Here is a 21,521-nt window from a genome sequence, read left to right on the forward strand (position 1 = left end):
AAACCTTATAAATAGATTTAAACCTAACCCTATGCTTACTCGAGACAAAAGAGGACTGTCGAGAACATCAAGACCAAGCAACATAAAGAAAAGAAAGACACAAACAGAAAGACTAGGTTTTAACAAGAGGCTCAACACAAACATAAACAAAGAGCACAACAGATCAACGAATCAACGGCAACTAATGGGGTAGGGTGGTAAGAGATTAGACAACTAATAACATTTTTCTGCACAAACATATGCTTTTCACCCCCTAAGCTTTTCAAAGAATGAAACAGGACTCGGCAGGATCTAGTAAAGAATCTAATTATCCAGAAACGGCTATACTCAAGTTAATTAAACTTTAGACTTTGTGGAAATCTAGATTGTTCGAGTTTGTAGTGTGATTATCAAGGATACGATGGCTGGGGCACGTGATGAGGATGCCGGCTTCATGCCCCACCAGGAAGGTGCTCGACAGCAACCCGTTTTGCACGAGGCGTAGAAAGGCACAGCGAGATCGTTGGCTGGATCAAGTTGGGCAGTCAAACACCTGTCGGAGATCGGATGCAGCCGTGGATGGAGGACTGCAGCCGTTTCTTCTTCTTCTTGGCTTAACTACCGTAAGGTCACGCCGACCATGGAATGGCTTACATGACCCCTGCATGACAGTTATGGCTAAGCAAAATAATAATGCATGGGATGTCTCCATAAAGACTATTAAGTAAAAATTCGTCTGCCAAAAAAGTAATGGTATTGAATAGGTTGCTGACAGCACTAGATCGTGTTTAGCATCAAGCATTTCTACAGTGTACCAAGAGCCAGAAAAAGGTATAGCGAATGTTAAGTAAGAAGTCTGCAAAAAATAGACTAATTGTCATGGAAAAATTATGGATCCAATTGCTAATGCAATCAATTTTTGTTCTCCTGTAGCCATGACAGTTATTTAACACCTTGTACATGAGTATCGAAAATAGGTCCAGTATCGTTTATAATTTCACTTTCTCAAGTACAAACCCACATCACTCTCTATTACCACCCATGATGATGAGCCACGCATGATGATACAGATGAGAAAAAAGAACAAAATGATCTCACAACAGCAAAGGGATGCCCGATCGAGCAACGAAAAAATGGATCAAAATATCCACAAAATTTAGATTATGAAAATCATTATTTTTATTGCTTTCAATTAAACTTACAGTGCATCATTGTGCCACAAGAGCATCAACTCATGTTCAATAACGGCGTTTCACAGGTGGTGTCGCATCAGTGGATGGTGGGGTGGTCGTTTCGGCAATTGGCGTAGTAGTCTCAGCTGCCGGAGTTGTGGTTTCGGCGGCCGTTGTCGTTGTTTCTGTGGTGGTTGGGATTTGCTTACGCCTGACCATCATACGACTCTTCTTCAAACTGTAGTTAGCTCCACGGAAGGTCTCCCAGAACATGCCGGTGGTGCCACCAGACAAACCCTTCAGGTAGAGACCGTTCAAGTTGCTGAAAACGAATAGAATATGGGAAATGTATCCAACGACCGGTGGTTAATGGGAATTCTTCATACAACATTGTTGCATTCTTCACTTACCTCTGGCCACAGTCAGTGTACCACCAAGCACCACGGTTCGAGACGGCACAGTTGCTCTCACTGTTGTCCAGATCCAGATCGTACGCACTGAACAGTACGCCGACCACAGATCCGTACGAGTCACCAGCAGAGCCACTGTATCCATTCAACTTGGTGATTGGATAGAAGTCGTTTCCAGAGCCAATTTCGAAGCTATCGTAACGAGCAGTGGTTACGTTCTTCTCGAAATCCTCCAGTAGGATGAACAACTCGTAGTCACCGGAAGTGGTAATATTGTGGATGCGGTCCAGACCCAGCCAGTAATCACCACCGTCGTATTCTCCGAAGCCAGATCTGTAGTCGCTGTAGCCTCGGTAGAAATCGGTCGAGCCGTCTTGACGGTTCTGGATCACAGTGTATGCACCCGGTCCGAAGTCGAGTACGCACACCACTTTGGTGGGCTCGGCGAATGCATCCTGCACCAAGTACGTGCCAGTCTGGATAATGCGCTCATCATCGCAAGACGTGTAGACGATGTCGCCTTCTGGCTGTTGAGGTTTGCTCTCCTCATGGCGCTTCTCCAGAGCAAGGATAGATTCAGTGAGGAAGGTCTTTGTCACCAGTCGCTGCTGGTCGATGGTAAGATCTCTGTATCACAAAAAGAAATAATCACCGTTTGTTACAACTGCTTATAGAAAATTTGATGGAATATTGCTTCATACCTGATCGACTGCATGATGTTTGCAATGGCGATTGAAGAGTTGAACAGCTGTGTGTTGATGTTCTCGCTGGTCTCAGATGTTTGGCCAACGTACCAAGACACACTCTTGACGTTTTTCTTCATGTCAAGCAGCTCGCTGTACACGGAACCATACTTGTTGCGCAGGTTCAGGATAAGCTTCAGCAGGTTCGATTCGACCTTCTTCAGCTTGGCAACGATCTCGTGGCAGCCACACTTATCAATATCACTGCCACCGCTCGGTGGTTTAGTGGGTGGTGGCGTTGGCCTTATGCCGTATTTTGGCGCAATGGCGTCGGTGTTGGCGAGGCCCAGGCTCGCCATACAGCCTACAGTTAATACGAGCACGATCAACTTCATGTTGCTAACACCTTCCAGTGTACACTGACGTTCGAATAGTCAGATCGGTGCCTTAAATACCCTTTTCAGTCGGCCAGCAAACATCAGAGGTAGGTGGGATGTGATCCCGTTAGAAGACGAGCGGTCAAAAAAAAAAAAATATCTCCCGTGGGACGAATAGATGAAAAACGGAATGAGGATTGCCTAATTTGCGATTCTTCCGATCTTCTTGACCATTTTTGTTTCGTTGTTTATGGTTTATACCTATGATTGTCACAAATTCGAAAATTCTTATGCTTATGCTTGCTTTGCATATGATTATTAAGTGTAGAACTGATAATTTTTCGATGATACCTTAATAGTAACGTTTCACCCTGGAAGTATTCAGAAAGTTTTTTCCGAATTGCTTAACTAATTAATTTTGTTAGAACATTCTCAAACAAAATCAAAATTTTGTTTTTTTTGTATTTATACATTCTGATGTTTACAATACGGCACTGGACCGTCATTATTAATTATAAATAAATAAATAACATTCTGATGTTTAAATTTTATTATTAATTTGTGAATATTGTGTCATTTGTATTATTATTATTATACTCATTATTGTAATAATGTAATATATTGTGTTTCAATATGTATTTTTGTGGTAAACGACAAAAATTATTAAACAGACATAATAGTACACATAATAATAAAGTTCAATACATTTTTGCAGCTAGTTTGATGCAACACAAACTAAGTGTTATATTAAAAATCGCATTTTTTAACTTTTTCAGCTCAATCGCTTTTACTTGCATAATTTGCACAACAATTAAAAAATATAATACAAAACATAAAATATGTTTAAAATATTTATATATAATAAATTATGACAATACGGCACTGGACCGTAATTATCAATTGTTAATATAATAAATTATGACTTTATTTATTTATTTATAATTGATTATTACGGTCCAGTGCCGTATTGTCAACACCGCTTGTGTTGAGTAAATTTTATAATCATCTTGATAAGGCATTTCCTCCTTATTCTTTGCCTTATCCCGGGCATACTCGGTTAAAATTATGACTTTAATTTAATAATTAATTAAATCGAAATTGAATTGAATTAAACATGTATTTAAAATTTTACTATAAAAATGTTCATACTTGATACAAAATAAAAAGAAATATTTTTTTTAAATTATGCTTTTCAAATATCCAAACGTAACATGATAAAATTAAACGGCCCCTTTTACTCTATATCCATGGCAATGCTGATGCATTTTATAAAATTGATGAGCATCGAAACGGATTACCGTTAGTACTAATGCTTGCAAACTTCACATTCGAGCCCTGGAGGAAATTTGTAATGTATTTCTCAAAGTAAAAGTAGCCACATGCATATCGTTATCTTTTCCCATGCCAAACGTCATTGCGTCCAACGTCCCCATTAAGCTGAATGTCACTGACCGTGTAGAATCTCAACACGTGCTGAAAAAGCACATCAAAATTAGAATATCCAAAACATAGATTCGGACAAAAAATAATATGCCTTCCTATCCACCAACACTCCCATAAGGCACTAACCATTAGGGATGTTGCTATCGCAAAGTTATTTTTTTGATACTCGTTAAAGCATAGCACAGCATGCGGCGCATCATTCCGCGAGAGCTGTTTTCTGCTACAATTTTGTACGGTCTCATACAATCCTGCCAATGGTCTATTCTACCTGCGAATCGATATCGGCGATGGTGATTGAAATCAAACACCAAAAGAAATATACCCCAAAAACGAGTTTTTTTTTACAATGTTTTGTTAGATTCGATCGCCGAATGCGATTTTCGTTAGAACCAGTTCTTTCGCTAGCTGGAATAGGCGTCGGTATAGAGGACATTTGCATATTTTTGAAGAAATGGGCCAATTTCAGTCGCCGAGCCTTCTGTCTCTAAGCTGGGTCGTTCGCATAGCGGTGCGCTAATGAATACACCGGACTCCTAATTCTTGGGACTTGGGACTTGGGAGGGAGGTTAGAGGATAGTACCCGTTGCAGGTTCTGCGGGATTCGGCAACAATTTTGGCAAAAGGAAATTAGCTAGCGTGCGCTTTCTTAAACCTGTCTTTGCTCGCTGGATGTAGATTTACCGCAATAAATTATCAGCTGTAGTTCGCTGTTTGGGAGTCGATAAACCCTGTAGATCTGTGTGGTAGTAAATGTTTTCGTGGTGGTATGTTTTGAGGATGTTTCGCAACTAACGGTACCAGCTGATCTTCGGGGTACGGCGTACGTTGAACCGACTAGATTTGCTATAAATTGAACTAGCGCCTGATCAGCCGGTATCAGTTTCGTCTGGAGTCTTGGTTTGTAGAGACACAGAGCAGTATGAGAACGTACTTTCTAGTTCTAACGCTGGCGCTGGCGCTAGCTAGTGCCGCCACAACCGAGGACAAGGAAGACAAGGTCCCGGAGGAGATCGTCGAGGAGATTAAGGCCAGTGACGACAAACCGGCTGACGATGATGACGACCTGCGCGGCTACAGCTACTACAACGTAGTGCACGGACAGCATGGAGGTGACTCTGGCGAACAAGGATACCGTCCGCCAAACTATGCCCCGTCTAAGATCGGTTATGGAGGTGGTGGTTACGATGGCGGTTATGGCGGTGGCTATGGCGGCTCGTATCCCACGCGTCCGCCACCCCGCCCAGAGCCGGATTACGACTTCCCGAAGCCGAAGCCTCCGCCGAAGTGCAACTGCAAGGATATCGTTGATCAGATCGATGATCTTGACGAAAAAATCATCAAATCGCTGCTAGATCTGGAGATCAAGGCTGACAGCATCCAGTCCGATGTTGCCACTATCCACAAGGAAACCGAAAAGGTTGCATTTGTGTCGTCCCAGACGCAGCTGGTCGCTAACGCTGTGGACAACCAGCTGAACATTGTGCGCCAGAACCTTACCATCATCGAGTCTGATGTCGAGTGAGTATTGTCAATTCAAATACCAGTCAGGGCTTGACACATGGTTTGATGACATGGCTATTCTTTACCCACACAAATTTTTATATTACTTTCACCAGGGAATTGACGCAGTTCCAGCAAAACATCCCCGACCGAACCTACCTCACTGAGGCACTTTTCGGCCTAAAGTGCAGCTACGGGCGTAAGGACAAGCGTGGAGATGACAGGATCTACGCTTCTTGCGAGGATCCCAACATTAAGAAGACTGGCAGCTACTGGATCAAAGCTAACTTCTACAAACCTGTGAAAGTGATTTGCATGCTGGACTACGGCGGTCGCTGGATGGTCATCCAGAACCGTTTCGATGGCAGCGTTGACTTCTACCGTCCATGGAGGGAGTACAAATACGGATTCGGAAACAATGAGGGAGGCGAATACTGGCTGGGATTGGACCGCATCCATCAGTTCACCAAGGGTGGCGCTGCCCAGCTCTTGATCGTGCTGGAGGACTTCGATAAGAATATTACTTATGCCAAGTACGATCAGTTCGTCATTTCGGATGAGAATGACCAGTACAAGATCTTGAAGCTGAAGGGCTTCATCGGCAGTGCCGGTGATTCGTTTGAGGCTGAGGGCATGCGCTTCTCGACCTACGACTACGACAACGACAAGTTCGATCAGAACTGTGCTGCCATCACACACGGTGCCTGGTGGTACAAATCGTGCGGTGCTAGGTATGTATTATGATTTATCCCAACATTCTGATTTCATACCACTGTTGCTCACACAAACTTGTCTCCTTTTACAACAGCAATCTCAACGGTCTGTACTTGAACGGACCCACGCTGGAGAAGACCGGTGTCTACTGGAACACGTTCCGCGGATACAACTACAGTCTGAAGAAGACCCGAATGATGATCCGACAAAGGGAAGGTCCTGGCTACTAAATGCTGCAAACTTGACTCTTTTTAGCTATTATAATACAACATCAAGCAAACACAAATCGTTCAATAAAGTTTGACACGTTTTTGGACAAATGCGGTATGATTCACTGATTATGACGCACATAATCGAAAAAGAAAAACTGGTTTTGGGGATTGCGGTGTCGCGGTACAACATGCATGGGAAGCATCAGGAAAGCAAATCACATTATTTGATGGCCAGCCACGATATGTCACAAACATCAGCTTCAATCAGTCACATGTCATCTTGCAGTGGATTCTGGAAACATTTAAAACTTTTGGTTAGTGCAGCTGTGGTAGGTTTAAATGTGACAATAATTGTGCCACAACAATTTACTTGTAATATTTGTTGTTTTTTTTACAATTTGTTATTTATACAGGTAAAAGATTACTCAGCACTTTGTAGCTAGTAAAAGGATATTAACATGTTTTCAATCCTCTTAGTTACGTCAACCGGTAAACGGTAAAATCATTATTACTTTCCTTCCAGTGTTAAGGCCGATTCCGGATACCAGCTCTGATTATTCATCCTTAAGTAGCATCGAGTAAAGAAAACCCAATTCCTCCTCAAAGTGCTAAATTGTCTCTGCCCTTTTAAAATTATTTGACTCTGGTAACATAACTCCAGTTGACACAATCTTCTATAATGATATAATATTAATATTCCTATTGATCTTCTTCATCGTTGCACCACTACTCCAAAATTTACGGAGTTTAAAAATTATCACTTTTTTAACTCCTCCAGCTCAATGTGACTATAAGAAATTGCTAAAATCCCTAGAGTTCAATGGAGAATATGTTTCACGGTAGTATAAAAATTAAAAAGGGAGTTGTTAAATATATTTCAGATTTTTTTCATGTTTTTGGTGCTCACGTTACCAATCTACATTAACATTTTTTCTATATTTCTTTGTAAACTACCAACAATTTCAAATAAACTGAATACTAAAACAATTTAAACAATGTTAAATTTTAAATACTACAATACAATTTTAAATACTAAAACTAAACTACCTAACATTAAAGTCATGATATTTTATCATTAAACAACACTTAATGTTAATATTTATGTAAAAAAAATCTAAGAAATATCAAGCACGGCTTCATTAATCAACTAGGAACATCGCATCAACTTACAGCAACCGAGTAAGCAATCGTACACCGATGTTTGTTTGAAACATTAGCAAAAAAAATATTGACAAATCTCCTTTAGTAACACTATTAAGGGTTTTTTCCAATACAAATCTGCCTTCTTTTTCTCGTCAACGACCACTAAGGTCACGCCATCCATCGAATGACTTACTAAACTTGCTGATCTACCACGTACTTGGAGAGTCAGTCCTCACACTACGAGGAAACTGTCTGGATGGGATTTAAATCCCTAGCCTGTCGTGTGAAGATCGCCACCTCATCACCGGGTCGCCCAAGATAGTACTATTAAGACAAAATTTATCAATAAGTGGTTTATGTGTCATTTAAAAAAAATCCCTAGATTCCCCTACTAAGGTTCGAGGGGGTTGAAGTTATCTTAACCATACTTTAAATATTCCAATTTTTCAAGTCAAACGAAAAAGATTATGACTAAGCAAAGGCATGCTGAAGGGTACCGAATCAACATATCAAATCTTCAAGTTGAATTTCTAACCGATTCTAGATAACTTCTTAAACGACTCTCAAGGTTCCTTTCCACGTTTTTAAGCTACTATGTAGATCTGCATCGTCGCTAAAGGAGTGTTGACGACACGGTATTACACAAGCAGAAGATAAAAAAAAACATAAATAATATTCTTAACTTTGTACATCCGATGACCGGTATTGTGAAAACGGCGCCGGTCCTCAAAAGGCAAAACCTGGGTTCAAATCCCATCCGGACCGCTCCCCCGTAGAGAGGACATGACTGTCCAGCTACGTGGTATCAGCAAGTCTAATAAGCCCTTCCATGGTCGGCGTGACCTACTACAAACTGGGCATACACATACAGATACAAACTAGAACCAAATAACCACCACAGCGTGCTTTTCAATAGAACTATATAATATAAGTTCTTTCAACTCTCTACCTTCCAGATATGAGTATTGTTCAGAAAACAAAACTTTACTCCGTACTTTTACAAAAAAATTCTAATTTCACCCTGTAAATTGGTAGCTTGACACGGTGTGATTTATGTCATCCAATTTGTCGACCGAACTAATCGGTCCAAACACATCTGTAACAGTCTATCCTTGCTGTTACCCTCGTGAATGGCATTGTTTGGGCTGCTTCAAGTCACATTATTTGGTCTTTGAGGCTCTTCTCCTTCTTGTAATTCCCAATGGAGAGCCGCTCGAGATAAATTCATTCATAAAAACCACAAAAGTTGATCGTTCCCTTCTGACCTTCCTACAGAACGAAACCTGTGGTGGAAAAAGGCAAAGCATAATCTTCTTGCGCACACTCCACCAGTTGACTTAGTTCGCTGAGCGTTTGTTCCGGCACCGAGAATGATATATTTGTTTTTGACGTTTCCGTCGCGTTTGCCCAACACACAAGTGGCCACAATTCAATAAACACAGGTTTAAAAGCAAGAAGAATTGAGTAATCTTTGTCGACCCGTAGTCTGCATGTAGTGTTACCGGTGAGCGTGCCGGTTATTTATGTTCTGGTTTTTTCTTTCCAGAGCACGATGCTGCTTTGATGCTCGATAATGATGAGACAGGTAGCTTCCGAATTGACAGACAAAGAACAGGATCACTTTTATTTCGGATCTGCTTCGTACGGATCTCCCGGATCATGCTGCGGAACGTGTAGAAGATGATCAATGTCAAGGCAATGGGCAACCAGCAGCTACGGAAGATAATCGCGGAACAGTCGACAACAAAGTACGAAACAGAGAAACACACGATACTACGGTTGAAATTAATCATGATGTATGAGCCTGCGATGATGATGCTGTTGTTGCTCTCCTCGTGTATGTTCGTGCGGTTCCAGCGTTTTGATTTACCTTTTTATTCACCTTACGCGAGCAAGTACAGTGACAAATCACCTCCCGCACCGAGCCGGTCTGGAATGACGGTTGACAGGCCAATCGAGCGAAATGTCGTACACAGTGACCGAAAGTGAGCGTTTCTTTTGGTTGTGTTCTTATTTTGAAAACTTTAATCCAGTAAAGTAATACCCATGCTGTATATTGTGTCTCATGTTTTGACGTATGCTGGCTTTGTGGGATAAATGTCCCATAGGCTGATTGGTACTCCCAACTTTGCATTTTGATGTTATTTACTAGAGTTTTTTGAGAAAACATAAGATATATGGTGAAACTATTTAAAACTGCATGACAACAAAATCTGAAAACTGTCAAATTTGGTTTAAGAATTTAACAAACTTTGACAAAATATAGTGAAATGCTTGAGTATGTCAGACATACGCAGTAGTAAAACATTCTCTTTAAGCAATTCACAACAATCACAAAAACTTAAAAAATGGAGGAAATTTCAAATGACATCAGAAATCAAACGATTACACATCAGGATGGAGGGATTTCATCTACTCAAAAACACGGTTATGCCAAAAGTTCTTAGCAATACAAGGCAATAATCGAGTTTGTACATTACATCATGTAAAGAAAGATCGTTCAAAGTGCCACACACAAGCATTACCCATTCGAAGATTCGTATTACAGATTGAAATCTATTTTCTACTCTTTTTGGATCCTGATAGTTCAACAATAGGTCAGGTTGTAAAAGAATCATTTTTCTTTCCTTTGTACTTGTTTACAAAGCACATATGAGTATCCTTTTTAAAACGTTTGTGGTTGAAAGGAATACCTTTTCTAATGACACATTGATTGATTATTTAATGATCATTTCAAGATCACCCATGCGTTTGTCTTGCATAAACCTATACGATTGTGTGTCATAGAAGCGTTAAGTCTCGTGTCAACAAAGAAAGAATTGAAAATAAAATTTGTAAGGATTTCTTAATGTACATTGAGCGATCCTTGTTTCGTGTTGTTGTTGTTACTTTCATGCTAATTGTTTTTAATTTTTAAGCGTTATGCAAAATGTTATTCATACCCCGAGTTGAAAACGTCGTAGACTAACTATTGAGCGACGGGTAAAGTCAGACAAGAAAGTCAGAAAGGAGAAGAATAAAATTAGCAAGATAGCATTCAGAAAGTCTAATAGAATCCTAACCAGGTATATGTTTCTCGTAGAAAAATCCCTCTTAACGTAACTGATACTGAAAACATTCGTACAGTGTTTTGGGCAACGTATCAGCATATAATTTTATGAATGCAAAACTGTCAAATTTAATTATTAAATTAACCTTGTCATCTTCCATTAAGCAATAAGAATGTACTATAGATCGGTTCGGTAGTGACATACATTCATTTTGGCTTGATATACAGAGTATATGTTTTACATTTTTAAATGAGACAGCAGGACTTTTTTGCTCAAATGTATTTTATAATTATTTAGAAAACTTATAATTAGAGAAAAATAAATTCTAATGACTCAAAGCTCTATTAACAAGCAAATCAATTTACCAACCAACAAACAACCATTTCAATACTAGCTGTAGTTTGTTTCAAATCTATTGATTTTTTCCACAAACCAGTAATTTTTATACAGCACTTTTTGAATAATTTTTTACTTGTTGTAGACCCTAAAGAGTGAATGCCAGGCTTTTGTGCCTTCCCAAATAAATGTTATTATATTGACATTTACTTAAAACAATTAATTTATTTGAAAATCTCCTATAATATGGAATAACATCTTCCTGTGCAATGTGTCTGCAATAAAAGAGGTAAATGTTTCACCGTTCTACTGTTTCGCACCATCAGAGAAATATTTCGAGAGTCGTGAAATATTTCAAATATTTCTTAAGCTTTCTGGGAAAGAAGCTTTTTCGTATATTGTATTACACGTGTGCTAGCCATTGGGAGCGACGTTTTAAGAAAATCTACGCACATCGGAAAACTGCAATAAATATGCATGTACAATAAACATGCATGTACACCAAAGTTATTAATATCGTATCAAAATTAAAATCAAACTGTAAAAGTTTCGTCAGTTTTTTTTCCGCAAAAATATGTGTGAGTGAAAATATTTTTTTTCTTTTTGAAATATATCATCGGATATCGAATATGGCGTTTATGGAGGAAATATTAGTAATCATATGACTTTTTACTACAGAAGTGGTCCGGTGTCCTAGCCAAAAACGTAAGACAGGTGCTCTCATCACATCTGGACCGCTCTCCCGTAGTGAGGACGTACAACGCAACTGGTATAAATAAAATACAGTAAGGAATTCAACAACAACCAAAGAGGTCGTAAAGCCAAGGATAAAATGACTTTTATTAATACATAGTAACAGTTACAACACACAATGCTTCCACGTTTCGAGGATTTCTGCGGTTTAACTTCACAGATATAAAAGTAAGTTTTATTTGCAACGAGCTAGATAAATATAAACGAATGCACTTTATAATTTCATCACATCTTGAAAAATATGTTTATATGTTTTATTCTACTACATTGCGCCAAACGATTGAGCCCAGTTGTTGATGAGCGTTTTATCCGAAACAGTTGCTAAAAAAGATTGTGCCTGTTGCGGTCTGCAGACCCAATTTTGCAAAAATTGTATTCATGTTTGCAAACCATTTTAGGTTATGACATTGATGACAACGCTTTCTAACTGCCTTCAGTTGTGCAAATAGCGAGCGGCCTAGCTATTCTGCAACATTGGTAATATCGCCAATGTCGTAGCTGTTCAGTACCGTCTCACAACCCGCTTCATAATGTGGTTCGCAGCTGCGCTGCTACTGTTGTGTGCAACCGAAGGAGGATTGTCCACGACGTGTGACTTTCCCCAGTCGTTGTGCTTCGATTCTGAACCTGCATTAATAAATCTCGACGCACTCCAAGCAACCATCAATGCGCTGAGAATAACACCATCCACCTTCATCAAGCCAGATGATTTGATAACACTGGTCAATCAAATCATAAATAAGTTAAAGGAAACTGCAGCTGTAGCACCCGCTGCCGCTTACAAAACATGCTCCGATTTGCCGTCCGGTTCTCCGTCAGGTTTGTACCAGCTGCGGGGCGAAATGCGAGATCCTCAGAATGCGTACTGTGACATGGACTACGACGGTGGTGGATGGCTGGTGTTTCAACGACGCTTCAACGGACTGACCGATTTCTATCGATCCTGGAACGCATATCAAAACGGATTCGGTGATATTCAAAGCGGAGAATTTTGGTGGGGTCTGAACAATTTGTACCGCGCAACAAATTTGGCCCCACACGAGCTCGCCATCATTCTGGAGGACTTTAACGGTACAAAAGTAGTGGCAAGGTACAGCGCGTTTCAGATCGGCGATGAGTCAGAATTGTACCGCATGAATGTACTCGGTTCGTACACTGGCACGGCGGGAGATTCCTTGAAACGTCATCTAAATATGGCGTTTACTACAAAGGATAATGATAATGATATATTCACGTTAAACTGTGCCGAGCAAAATACTGGTGCGTGGTGGTACAGTAATTGTCATGACAGGTAAGCCTACTCACTGTAATCATTAACGCTGACGATATCGTATAATCTTTGTGTTTGCTTTGCACCTCAACAGTAATCTCAACGGACAATATCTAAATGGACCTACAAACCTGTACGGAAAAGGTATAACATGGAAAGCCTTTAGAGAGCAAGGATATTCGCTGAAAAGTACACGTATGATGATTCGCCGGATACTGTAGATGACTCTAAGGTAGTAAAAAGCTAATTAAAAACGAATTTCCATTAACAAATAAAATAATGCGTGTGTATGCACAGCATCCAAAAATGGAAAGATTGTATTTAACATCAATAAAAACAAAACATATTGGAGCTAAGGTAAAGGTTTTGGGAAACAGATTTTTTTAGGAGAAATGTCAAACGTTTTCAGAGTAAAAATTGTGAGAAGCTTCATTGAAGTTGCGTATAATACATCAGTAACAGCCCAATAAACTTATGAACGAAATTCTTCGTTTAACGATTGTCAAAATCATCTGCTTTATTCCTAGCGTAACCACTTAGGGGTACAAATTTGATCAATCAAAATCAGGCTCTCTTCTTGCGTATGAGCATGACGGAACTCTTCAGCGATTGTACAAGCCCCTTGAAGGATGTCCACACCATTGACGTTTTGGGAGTATCTGTAGGATTTGCACCGTTGTAAAATCCGTTGAGATTGCTGTAAGGTACACCGTATATCAATATCGATCCAATTGTATTCGCACCTTAGCAACATACGAACCTTTCACCGCAATCACTAGACCACCAACCTCCTTTCCATACATTCGCACAGTTTACCGTGGTCGATGAGTCTGTGTCGCGATCGAACGTGGAGAACGTTTTCCCAACCAAGTTACTCATCGAGTTGCCAATGTTACCACTCTGAACGCTAAATCCACTCAGCGTAGCTAGCCGAAATCCATCGGTTTCATCGGAAACTTTGAAGCTCGAGTAGCGCACCACAGCCGAATCACCATCGAAAGCATCCATCACGATGGCCAATTCGTACTGGGTTGGTGTAGTTATCCGAGTGAGACGAGTCAATCCAATCCAAAACTCCTGATCGGGGTGCCCGAAACCGTTGCGATACTCATTGAAGCTGCGTGTGAAGTTAGCTTTACCGTTCGTACGGCGCTGTATCACAGTCCAGCCGCCACCGAGCAGATCCGTCTGACAGAAGTAATGTGTGGGCACATCGTTTCCGTCTCGAATACGGTATAGCCCCGACGGACCGGTCACATCGTCGCAGGATTGATAAACCGTAACCTGCTGCAGCAGTTGCTGAAGGCTTGACTGTAATCCTAGCAAGGGATCGTCCACAGGTGTCTGGTTCGAAATGGTTTTGGTGAGAGCCGCAATCGCGTCAGCAATACCTGCATACCCGGCGCAGGTTTGTCGTGGTTCGCTCAGCAACGAAAACGATCCCTCGCACAGCCGTGTGCACAGTGACACGAACAGCAGCGATACGATCAACGTCATCATGGTGCAATATCGCTCGATCAACTGACTGATCGAAACGGTTCAGAGCAACGGTGCTCCATATTGCAGAAACCGAACCGGGGATCAGTCAAACCTTCCTTCCAACTGTATTTGTGAGCGGGTGGGAAGATTCTAGATGCGGTATTGCAACATATGGCAGGTGTTTGAACAATTTGAGTGAGCTAAAAACAACATAAAAAATTCGCTAACTAGATCATGGCGATGGGATCACTTGCGATATCGAAACGACCATGAGACAAATTGATCAAAATATTTGGCATCTGTAGTAAAAGCTGCATTCAAAAAATCCAACAGACACATTCAACAAACATGCTGTTCGGTCCGAAGGGTTCCCCTTACGTCAGGACCACATGAAGAATATTGTTCCCATTTGGTAATGGCGATGACACACAGTGGGATCGTCTGCGAGCGAATCTGGACCAAGCAATGGATCACCATGAACCAGGTATCTGATTACGAAATAGCAAATTAAAAGAACGACTATGTCCGAGAGCGTGTATGCTATCCATTCTAACTAGGATTACTGGCTTTAAAAAGTTAATATGGTTTCAAGAATTTTGCATAATTTCTTGCAATAGCTATTAACAAAAATTTGTAATACCCTTTTATTTTATTTTTCAAAGAGCTTTGATACAATTTTGGCGTTGTGTTATGTTTCATTACGGTAGAATGCTGTTGCCTATACCACCGGGCCGCCCCTAAAAATTTAAGTAAACACAAGTAAACATTAAAGACATCTTCCTCCTTCGTTTGACTGCTGTGATGGGTCATTCCAGCCGGCCATCTAATAGCTCACTAGACTTATCGATAACAAGCAGTTCGATAGTCTGCCCTCACTGCGGATCAACGGTTCTGATGGGTTTTGGGCCCAATCCTGTCGTGTGAATATCTGCACTTCTATCGCCTTTACCACTGTCCCTTGCCTAGACGTTAAAGACGTATTTTTTGTATTATTTAATGTCGTTTACCAAACAAAATTTGTTAATTTAATTCACCATGAAGAATATCTATCGATAAGCTAGATTTCAAGATTCCAATGCGTCTTTATAAGACAAATCAAATTTATTTATTTCTATTTTTATTTTATTATTAATTTATTATGATGGTAAGTTAATTCAAATTTTATGTAGATAAAAGATTGGTCTAACGGTTTAAAGACCCAATGGTCCAAAGGAAGGCCAAGATTAAAGATTAAATTAATGGTAACTATGCTAAAGAAAGACAAAACTTATGTGAAAAACACGAATCACTTTTATTTAATCAGCAGGCTGCTTCTACCTCAACACATTTTTGATTCAAAATCATGCTCAAAATCATTAAATTTCTATGCCAGTATTTTTCCAAAGAACTTCCTAAATAACACAAATCAAAGTGTTATCCTGTGTGGGACTGTTTTAATAATTAATGCATTAGAAATCAATAACCACATAACAATTCATTTGTGTGACTGTATTTGTTTGCAATTGTGTTCAGCAATCCAATTTCCACATTACATTCCAACCACACATGTCAACTAGGACAGATGTTAGATGTTAGAGCATCATTGTGACAATTGTACGGAAACTTAAAGTACTCAGCTGGCAACCTCCTTCTAATTCCTCGTAGAAAATATCTGAAATCAAATAATTGATGCTAATCTTTGCTTTGGGGCAATGCGGTGACCGATACTGTAGTCTTGGGTACAGTCTTTCCTTCGCAGGGTATAGGATCACGTCCGGGCCGTCTCTTCGTACGCAAGACTGAATATCCAGTTACGGTTTAATAGGAGTCAAGTAAAGCCGGTAAGGACAGGTTAAGAACTCTCGATATTGTTGAGTCAAAAAAGAAGCAAAGCTTTGTACAAATCTATAAATTTAACCTCGTATGTGTATTTAAAGTCGTTTAGAAATTATTTTCAATCCACAAATTCCCACATCAACCAGTCAGTTTGAGTGTAGCTGGTTTCGATTTCCCAATCTCCCCATACGACATTAATTTAAATGAGCACGATATTTGATTGATCAATTTGGCGTATGAACCTACTTCGTTTCAATTGCAAATTCACGCCATTTACGTGCACGAAGAAAACAAAACACATAACCCAAGACCTCATTGGGGTGCTAGTTGGGTCGACAGTAGATACTTTTGCCGTGGCTGCATCACTGTACGGAAGCACACAACCTCATGGATTTTTTTTCCCGTTCGGAAGTTTTCGGTATTGTGTTGCTATTTGCACTTGCCATCAATACATCGGCAGTTTTGAACTACGACAAAGAGCTGCAGGAAGTTAAAGTGTATTTCTTTTCACCGTGGGAAGTACCTTCCGAAGACGTTAAGCTCTTTTTAAGCTCTTTTTGAAGGCTAATGTACTTTACTTTTGTCTTTTTGTTCTATTTTTCCTTCTTTTAAGATCATTGAAGCATGAAGAAGCAGTGGAATCGTTCGAGCCGTCACCAGAAATCGATCTACGTAGACAGTTGAAGGTGTTAATCCATGGCTGGAATGCTGATCGAAATCATGTATCGATAAGTCCCATTCGAACGGCTTATTTGGTACAGGATGCACACAACTTGCTGGTAGTCGATTGGTCAAAAGTGGCCTACCTTTCGTATCCAACGGCTCGTCGTTTAGTTCTACCAATTTCAAATATCATCGGGAATAGTTTAGCGAAATTCATACAAAGGGTAGGCATCGAACACAGTCAGGTGCACGTAATTGGCCATAGTCTCGGTGCACATATTGCGGGCAATGTGGGACGTTACTTTAAAGGTGAGCTATCGCGAGTGACGGCACTTGATCCGGCAGGACCACTTTTTGAGTTCGAATCGAATGATGCTGTTGGACCCGATGTTGCGCAGTTTGTTGACGTTATCCATACTGACGGGCTTACGCTGGGTGAGGACATTGTAAGGGGACATGTCGACTTTTTCCCAAACGGTGGCATAGCACCGCAACCCGGTTGTGAAGTTCTCGACATCGTCACACTACGTACGTAGTAGTAGTATTCCGGAAATACTGCATTCGCCATACAGAGAGGCGTACATCATCCTGAGTGACTCGTTTGAATCCTCCACAGATGGGTGCAGTCACTTCCGTGCACCCGCATTTTTTGCGGAATCGATTCAGCTTCCGAACAACTTTATTGCCTGCGCTTGCAGCCGGGAAGAAATTTACAGAAAGGACGAGATCTGCCTACCGGATGTTCGTGAAACATCCTTGCGTGAGTGTGTTGCAATGGGAGAATCATTAGACCCTGGGTTAGTGAACAAATGGAGTGAAGTAACGTGCAGATAAACAGTATTTTACTGTGTCGTGATATATATTTTATCTTTCAGTGTTCGAGGAACGTTTTATGTCCGTACGTCGCGTGTTCCTCCGTATGGGCTTGGCCAACACACGAAAAGTAGTGAGCCCAGCGTCTAAGATGTTCAGCTGCTGGTCAGAGCCTATCAAACCTATTTGGTGAGAGCAATACTTGTATAACCGGTCCTCAGCAATCAAAACGACCCCTCGTACAGTGAACGTCGAGTGCTCAGTGACACGAACAGCACAGATACAGACGGATCTCTGGTGTCGGATTGAGAGCGCTGGGTTGTATATGTGTATGTGTCTTTATTATAATTTTAAGTTCGTTTTAAATGACTGAGTTTATTTCCTAGAAAATGGATGAGTCTTTTACGCTTTGTGTATTGTTTGATAGTATCGTAGTTGAGAGTATCGCACTACACACAGCAGCGATACAATTATCATTAGCATGATGCAATATCACTCGACCGACTTACCGATGAACTTTAAACGATTTAAAAAAACGTTTCCATAGGCAATGTCGTGTGCAAATTATCTAACAACCGCAGTAAAATATTTGAACAGGAAAGTTTACATCAAAAATGAAAGTTTTACCTTACACCTAATTTGATAAATAAATTTTGTAAACATAAATAATGCTATCTTTTGCTATCTATGCTATTGCTTTTGCTATCGCAAAAGATACGAAATAGCAGATACGACACACGACACGGACACGACACAGACATGCGACGTATTTTCAAACAACAGAAACCAAATCATTATTGCTAAGCATTGCGCACGTTTATTAATTAAGCCTCGTATGTGTATCGAATGTCGTTTGGAAAATTATTTTCATCCCACAAACTGCCAACCACTCAGTATATGAGTGGTTGGTTTCAACTTCCTTCCCAACCTCCCCAATGGGACATTCGTTTCAATGAGCACGGTGTTTGGTTGGTCAATTTGGCGAATTAATCAACTTCGTTTCAATTGAAAATGCACGCCATTTACGTACACGAAGAAAAAAAAAAGTCACAAAGACTTGGAGTCTATATCGGGAAGTTGTTTTTAGCGATAATAGGCACTTGTTTCGTGACCGCATCACTGTACGGAAGCACACAACCTCATGGATTTCGTTTCCCGCTTGGTGCGATATGGTTTTGTGGTGCTATTTGCACTTGCCATCGAATCGTCGGCCGATTTGAATTATGACAAAGAGCTGCAGGAAGTGAAAATGTACTTCGTTTCACCGTGGGAAGTATCTTCTGAAGCCGTTGGTAATTCCTTTCCTCTCCAAATAATGTATTATTTTTGTCTTTGTTTCCTTCTATTCTTCTTCCTGTGAAGAGCATTACAGGATGAGATGGAAGCGGAATCATTTGTACCGTACCAAGAATTTGATGTACGCAAAGAGCTGAAGGTGTTAATCCATGGTTGGATTTCCGATCGAACCAATAACTCGATAACTCCCGTTCGGACGGCTTATCTGGCGCAGGATGCACACAACTTGCTGGTAGTCGATTGGTCAACAATTTCCTTCCTGTCATATGGAACTGCCCGCGATTTAGTTCTACCAGTCGCGAATATCGTTGGGAATAGTTTAGCAAATTTCATACAACGATTAGGCATCGAACTCAGTCAGGTGCACGTAATTGGCCATAGTCTCGGTGCGCACATTGCGGGCAATGTGGGACGTCATTTTGGTGGACAGCTAAGGCGTGTGACGGCACTTGATCCGGCGAAACCAAAGTTTAAGCCCGAATCGAATGATGCTGTTGGACCCGATGTTGCACAGTTTGTTGACGTTATCCATACTGACGGGCTTACGCTGGGTGAGGACATTGTAAGGGGACATGTCGATTTTTTCCCAAACGGTGGCATAGCACCGCAACCCGGTTGTGAAGTTCTCGACATCATCACACTACGTACGTAGTAGAAGTATTCCGGAAATACTGCATTCGCCATACAGAGAGGCGTACATCATCCTGAGTGACTCGTTTGATTCCTCCACAGATGGGTGCAGTCACTTCCGTGCACCCGCATTCTTTGCGGAATCGATTCAGCTTCCGAACAACTTTATTGCCTGCGCTTGCAGCCGGGAAGAAATTTACAGAAAGGACGAGATCTGCCTACCGGATGCTCGTGAAACATCCTTGCGTGAGTGTGTTGCAATGGGAGAATCATTAGACCCTGGGTTAGTAAACGAACTAAGTAGAGTTATGTGCCGTAATAAGCAGCATTGCACAGAGCTACAAGATATATATTTTATCTTTCAGTGTTCGAGGAACGTTTTATGTCCATACAGCGAGTGCGCCTCCGTACGGGCTTGGCTATAACACGAAGAGTGAGCCCAGCATCTAAGATGTATAGCTACCGACACGTGCCTGCCCAACCTCTGCGTGTAGTTGATTATGGCAGGCAACATGCAACCAGACATTCGCCCATCGCTCTGCACGCGCTACAAAGGTAGAGTGGGTCAGTGGATTATTTCTGAAACTAAGGTACACATTAACTTCCCCCCGAGGCTAATCTTGTTGCTAATGGAGGCATTATCGACATGTCAAGCTATTTTCAAACCTTAACAAGACATGATGTCGTCAATTTAGGTAATCAATATACCTTCGTTTCGTCGCCTTTTTTCGTGTAGTGGGTTGTGTCATTCAATTTAGAGGAAGAGTGGGGGTGGAAAATCTACAGCGGGGCATTCTGCTTCTAAAGAACAATATACCTGTAGTAAATTAAACTAGAGCAATATAACAAGTCCAATGAGAAACAATCGGAGCGGATTACATTTAGCGGATTTTGCCTGAAAGTGATCAAGAAATTTATAGTAAGAATAAATAACTAAATATAACTAAAGAATTGCGAATAATGGCACTCATGGGTCCTTAACCGAATTCATTTCTGTATTTATTCATTCCAAAGTTTTCAGATCTTTTGTTTTACTTCTGTAAAAGAAAAACCCAGCGTTACATATACCAATAAATTGGAACAAGTTTAGAAAACAAACACACCACATCCACCATCCATGGCTCGGTTCCTGCTATCCAAATATTGTACGATTTATCCTTATAATTATACTCACCATTTTGTAATACATCTCTCTCTCCCTCTTTTGTCCCATTATCCAATGCTAAGTCGACGATACTGAGTTCACACACACACCTCAAACAGCAAGTAGCAAGTAAAACATTTATTGTCATGAGAACAAAACCATTTCCAGACGATCTTAAAAGCAAATCTGGAAGCACGATTCAATTCCAAGAATTGGGCTCATCCCCTGCTGGGAAGGTTGCGTGTATGCCCTTGAGTGTGTCGTCAAGATAATTCGCTAATACCTTTACCATTTACGGTGAGATGTAAAAAGCGATACACTTTTGCTCTAGCGGTGCCGAATCGTTCATACCAATCTCCCGTTGGTGAAGCAGTGAAGAATTTGTATTTATCCAGGGATCTTGTAAGCATTACGCATCTAAAGGATACCAAAAATTGTACTGTATACATTCTTCTTTTTTTTTTATTCCATTCTATATCATGTTCACACATAAAGCAACGTTAAGTATGCATGTCGTTACATTGTAACACATTTCCTATCATCAGGGATGGACCAAACATGAGCCACACGGGAACACTTAATGTGCTCATCTCGTTCACGCATACGCATAGATTCCGGCACTTTCATACATGCAGGCCA

The 21,521-nt window shown here is 40.7% G+C and overlaps 7 protein-coding genes across 7 annotated transcripts in view; 5 read left to right on the plus strand and 2 right to left on the minus strand.

Annotated features, from left to right (window-relative positions):
• Positions 1–21,521, plus strand: part of LOC126563180 (selenoprotein F) — an 805,869-nt gene that overhangs the window by 653,224 nt on the left and 131,124 nt on the right. The window lies entirely within an intron of this gene.
• Positions 1,218–2,639, minus strand: LOC126562365 (microfibril-associated glycoprotein 4-like). Its single transcript, XM_050218842.1, has 3 exons — positions 2,263–2,639; positions 1,562–2,188; positions 1,218–1,473 (listed from the first exon to the last, which is right to left on the minus strand). The coding sequence occupies exons 1-3, from the start codon at positions 2,637–2,639 to the stop codon at positions 1,218–1,220; spliced, it is 1,260 nt and encodes a 419-aa protein (XP_050074799.1).
• LOC126562837 (angiopoietin-1-like) lies at positions 4,945–6,508 on the plus strand. The gene is made up of 3 exons (XM_050219426.1): positions 4,945–5,582; positions 5,681–6,295; positions 6,373–6,508. The coding sequence occupies exons 1-3, from the start codon at positions 4,984–4,986 to the stop codon at positions 6,506–6,508; spliced, it is 1,350 nt and encodes a 449-aa protein (XP_050075383.1). The 5' UTR covers positions 4,945–4,983.
• On the plus strand, positions 12,303–13,263 carry LOC126560791 (ficolin-1-like). The gene is made up of 2 exons (XM_050216742.1): positions 12,303–13,063; positions 13,137–13,263. Exons 1-2 carry the CDS (start codon positions 12,303–12,305, stop codon positions 13,261–13,263), a joined length of 888 nt encoding a protein of 295 aa, XP_050072699.1.
• Positions 13,607–14,542, minus strand: LOC126562762 (microfibril-associated glycoprotein 4-like). Its single transcript, XM_050219344.1, has 2 exons — positions 13,803–14,542; positions 13,607–13,739 (listed from the first exon to the last, which is right to left on the minus strand). The coding sequence occupies exons 1-2, from the start codon at positions 14,540–14,542 to the stop codon at positions 13,607–13,609; spliced, it is 873 nt and encodes a 290-aa protein (XP_050075301.1).
• LOC126560792 (pancreatic triacylglycerol lipase-like) lies at positions 16,724–17,962 on the plus strand. Its single transcript, XM_050216743.1, has 4 exons — positions 16,724–16,848; positions 16,950–17,527; positions 17,616–17,796; positions 17,875–17,962. The coding sequence occupies exons 1-4, from the start codon at positions 16,724–16,726 to the stop codon at positions 17,960–17,962; spliced, it is 972 nt and encodes a 323-aa protein (XP_050072700.1).
• Positions 18,954–20,188, plus strand: LOC126562691 (pancreatic triacylglycerol lipase-like). The gene is made up of 4 exons (XM_050219257.1): positions 18,954–19,078; positions 19,175–19,752; positions 19,841–20,021; positions 20,104–20,188. Exons 1-4 carry the CDS (start codon positions 18,954–18,956, stop codon positions 20,186–20,188), a joined length of 969 nt encoding a protein of 322 aa, XP_050075214.1.

The sequence above is a fragment of the Anopheles maculipalpis genome, chromosome 3RL, assembly GCF_943734695.1.
Source record: "Anopheles maculipalpis chromosome 3RL, idAnoMacuDA_375_x, whole genome shotgun sequence".
In the NCBI taxonomy this organism is placed as follows: Eukaryota; Metazoa; Arthropoda; class Insecta; order Diptera; family Culicidae; genus Anopheles; species Anopheles maculipalpis.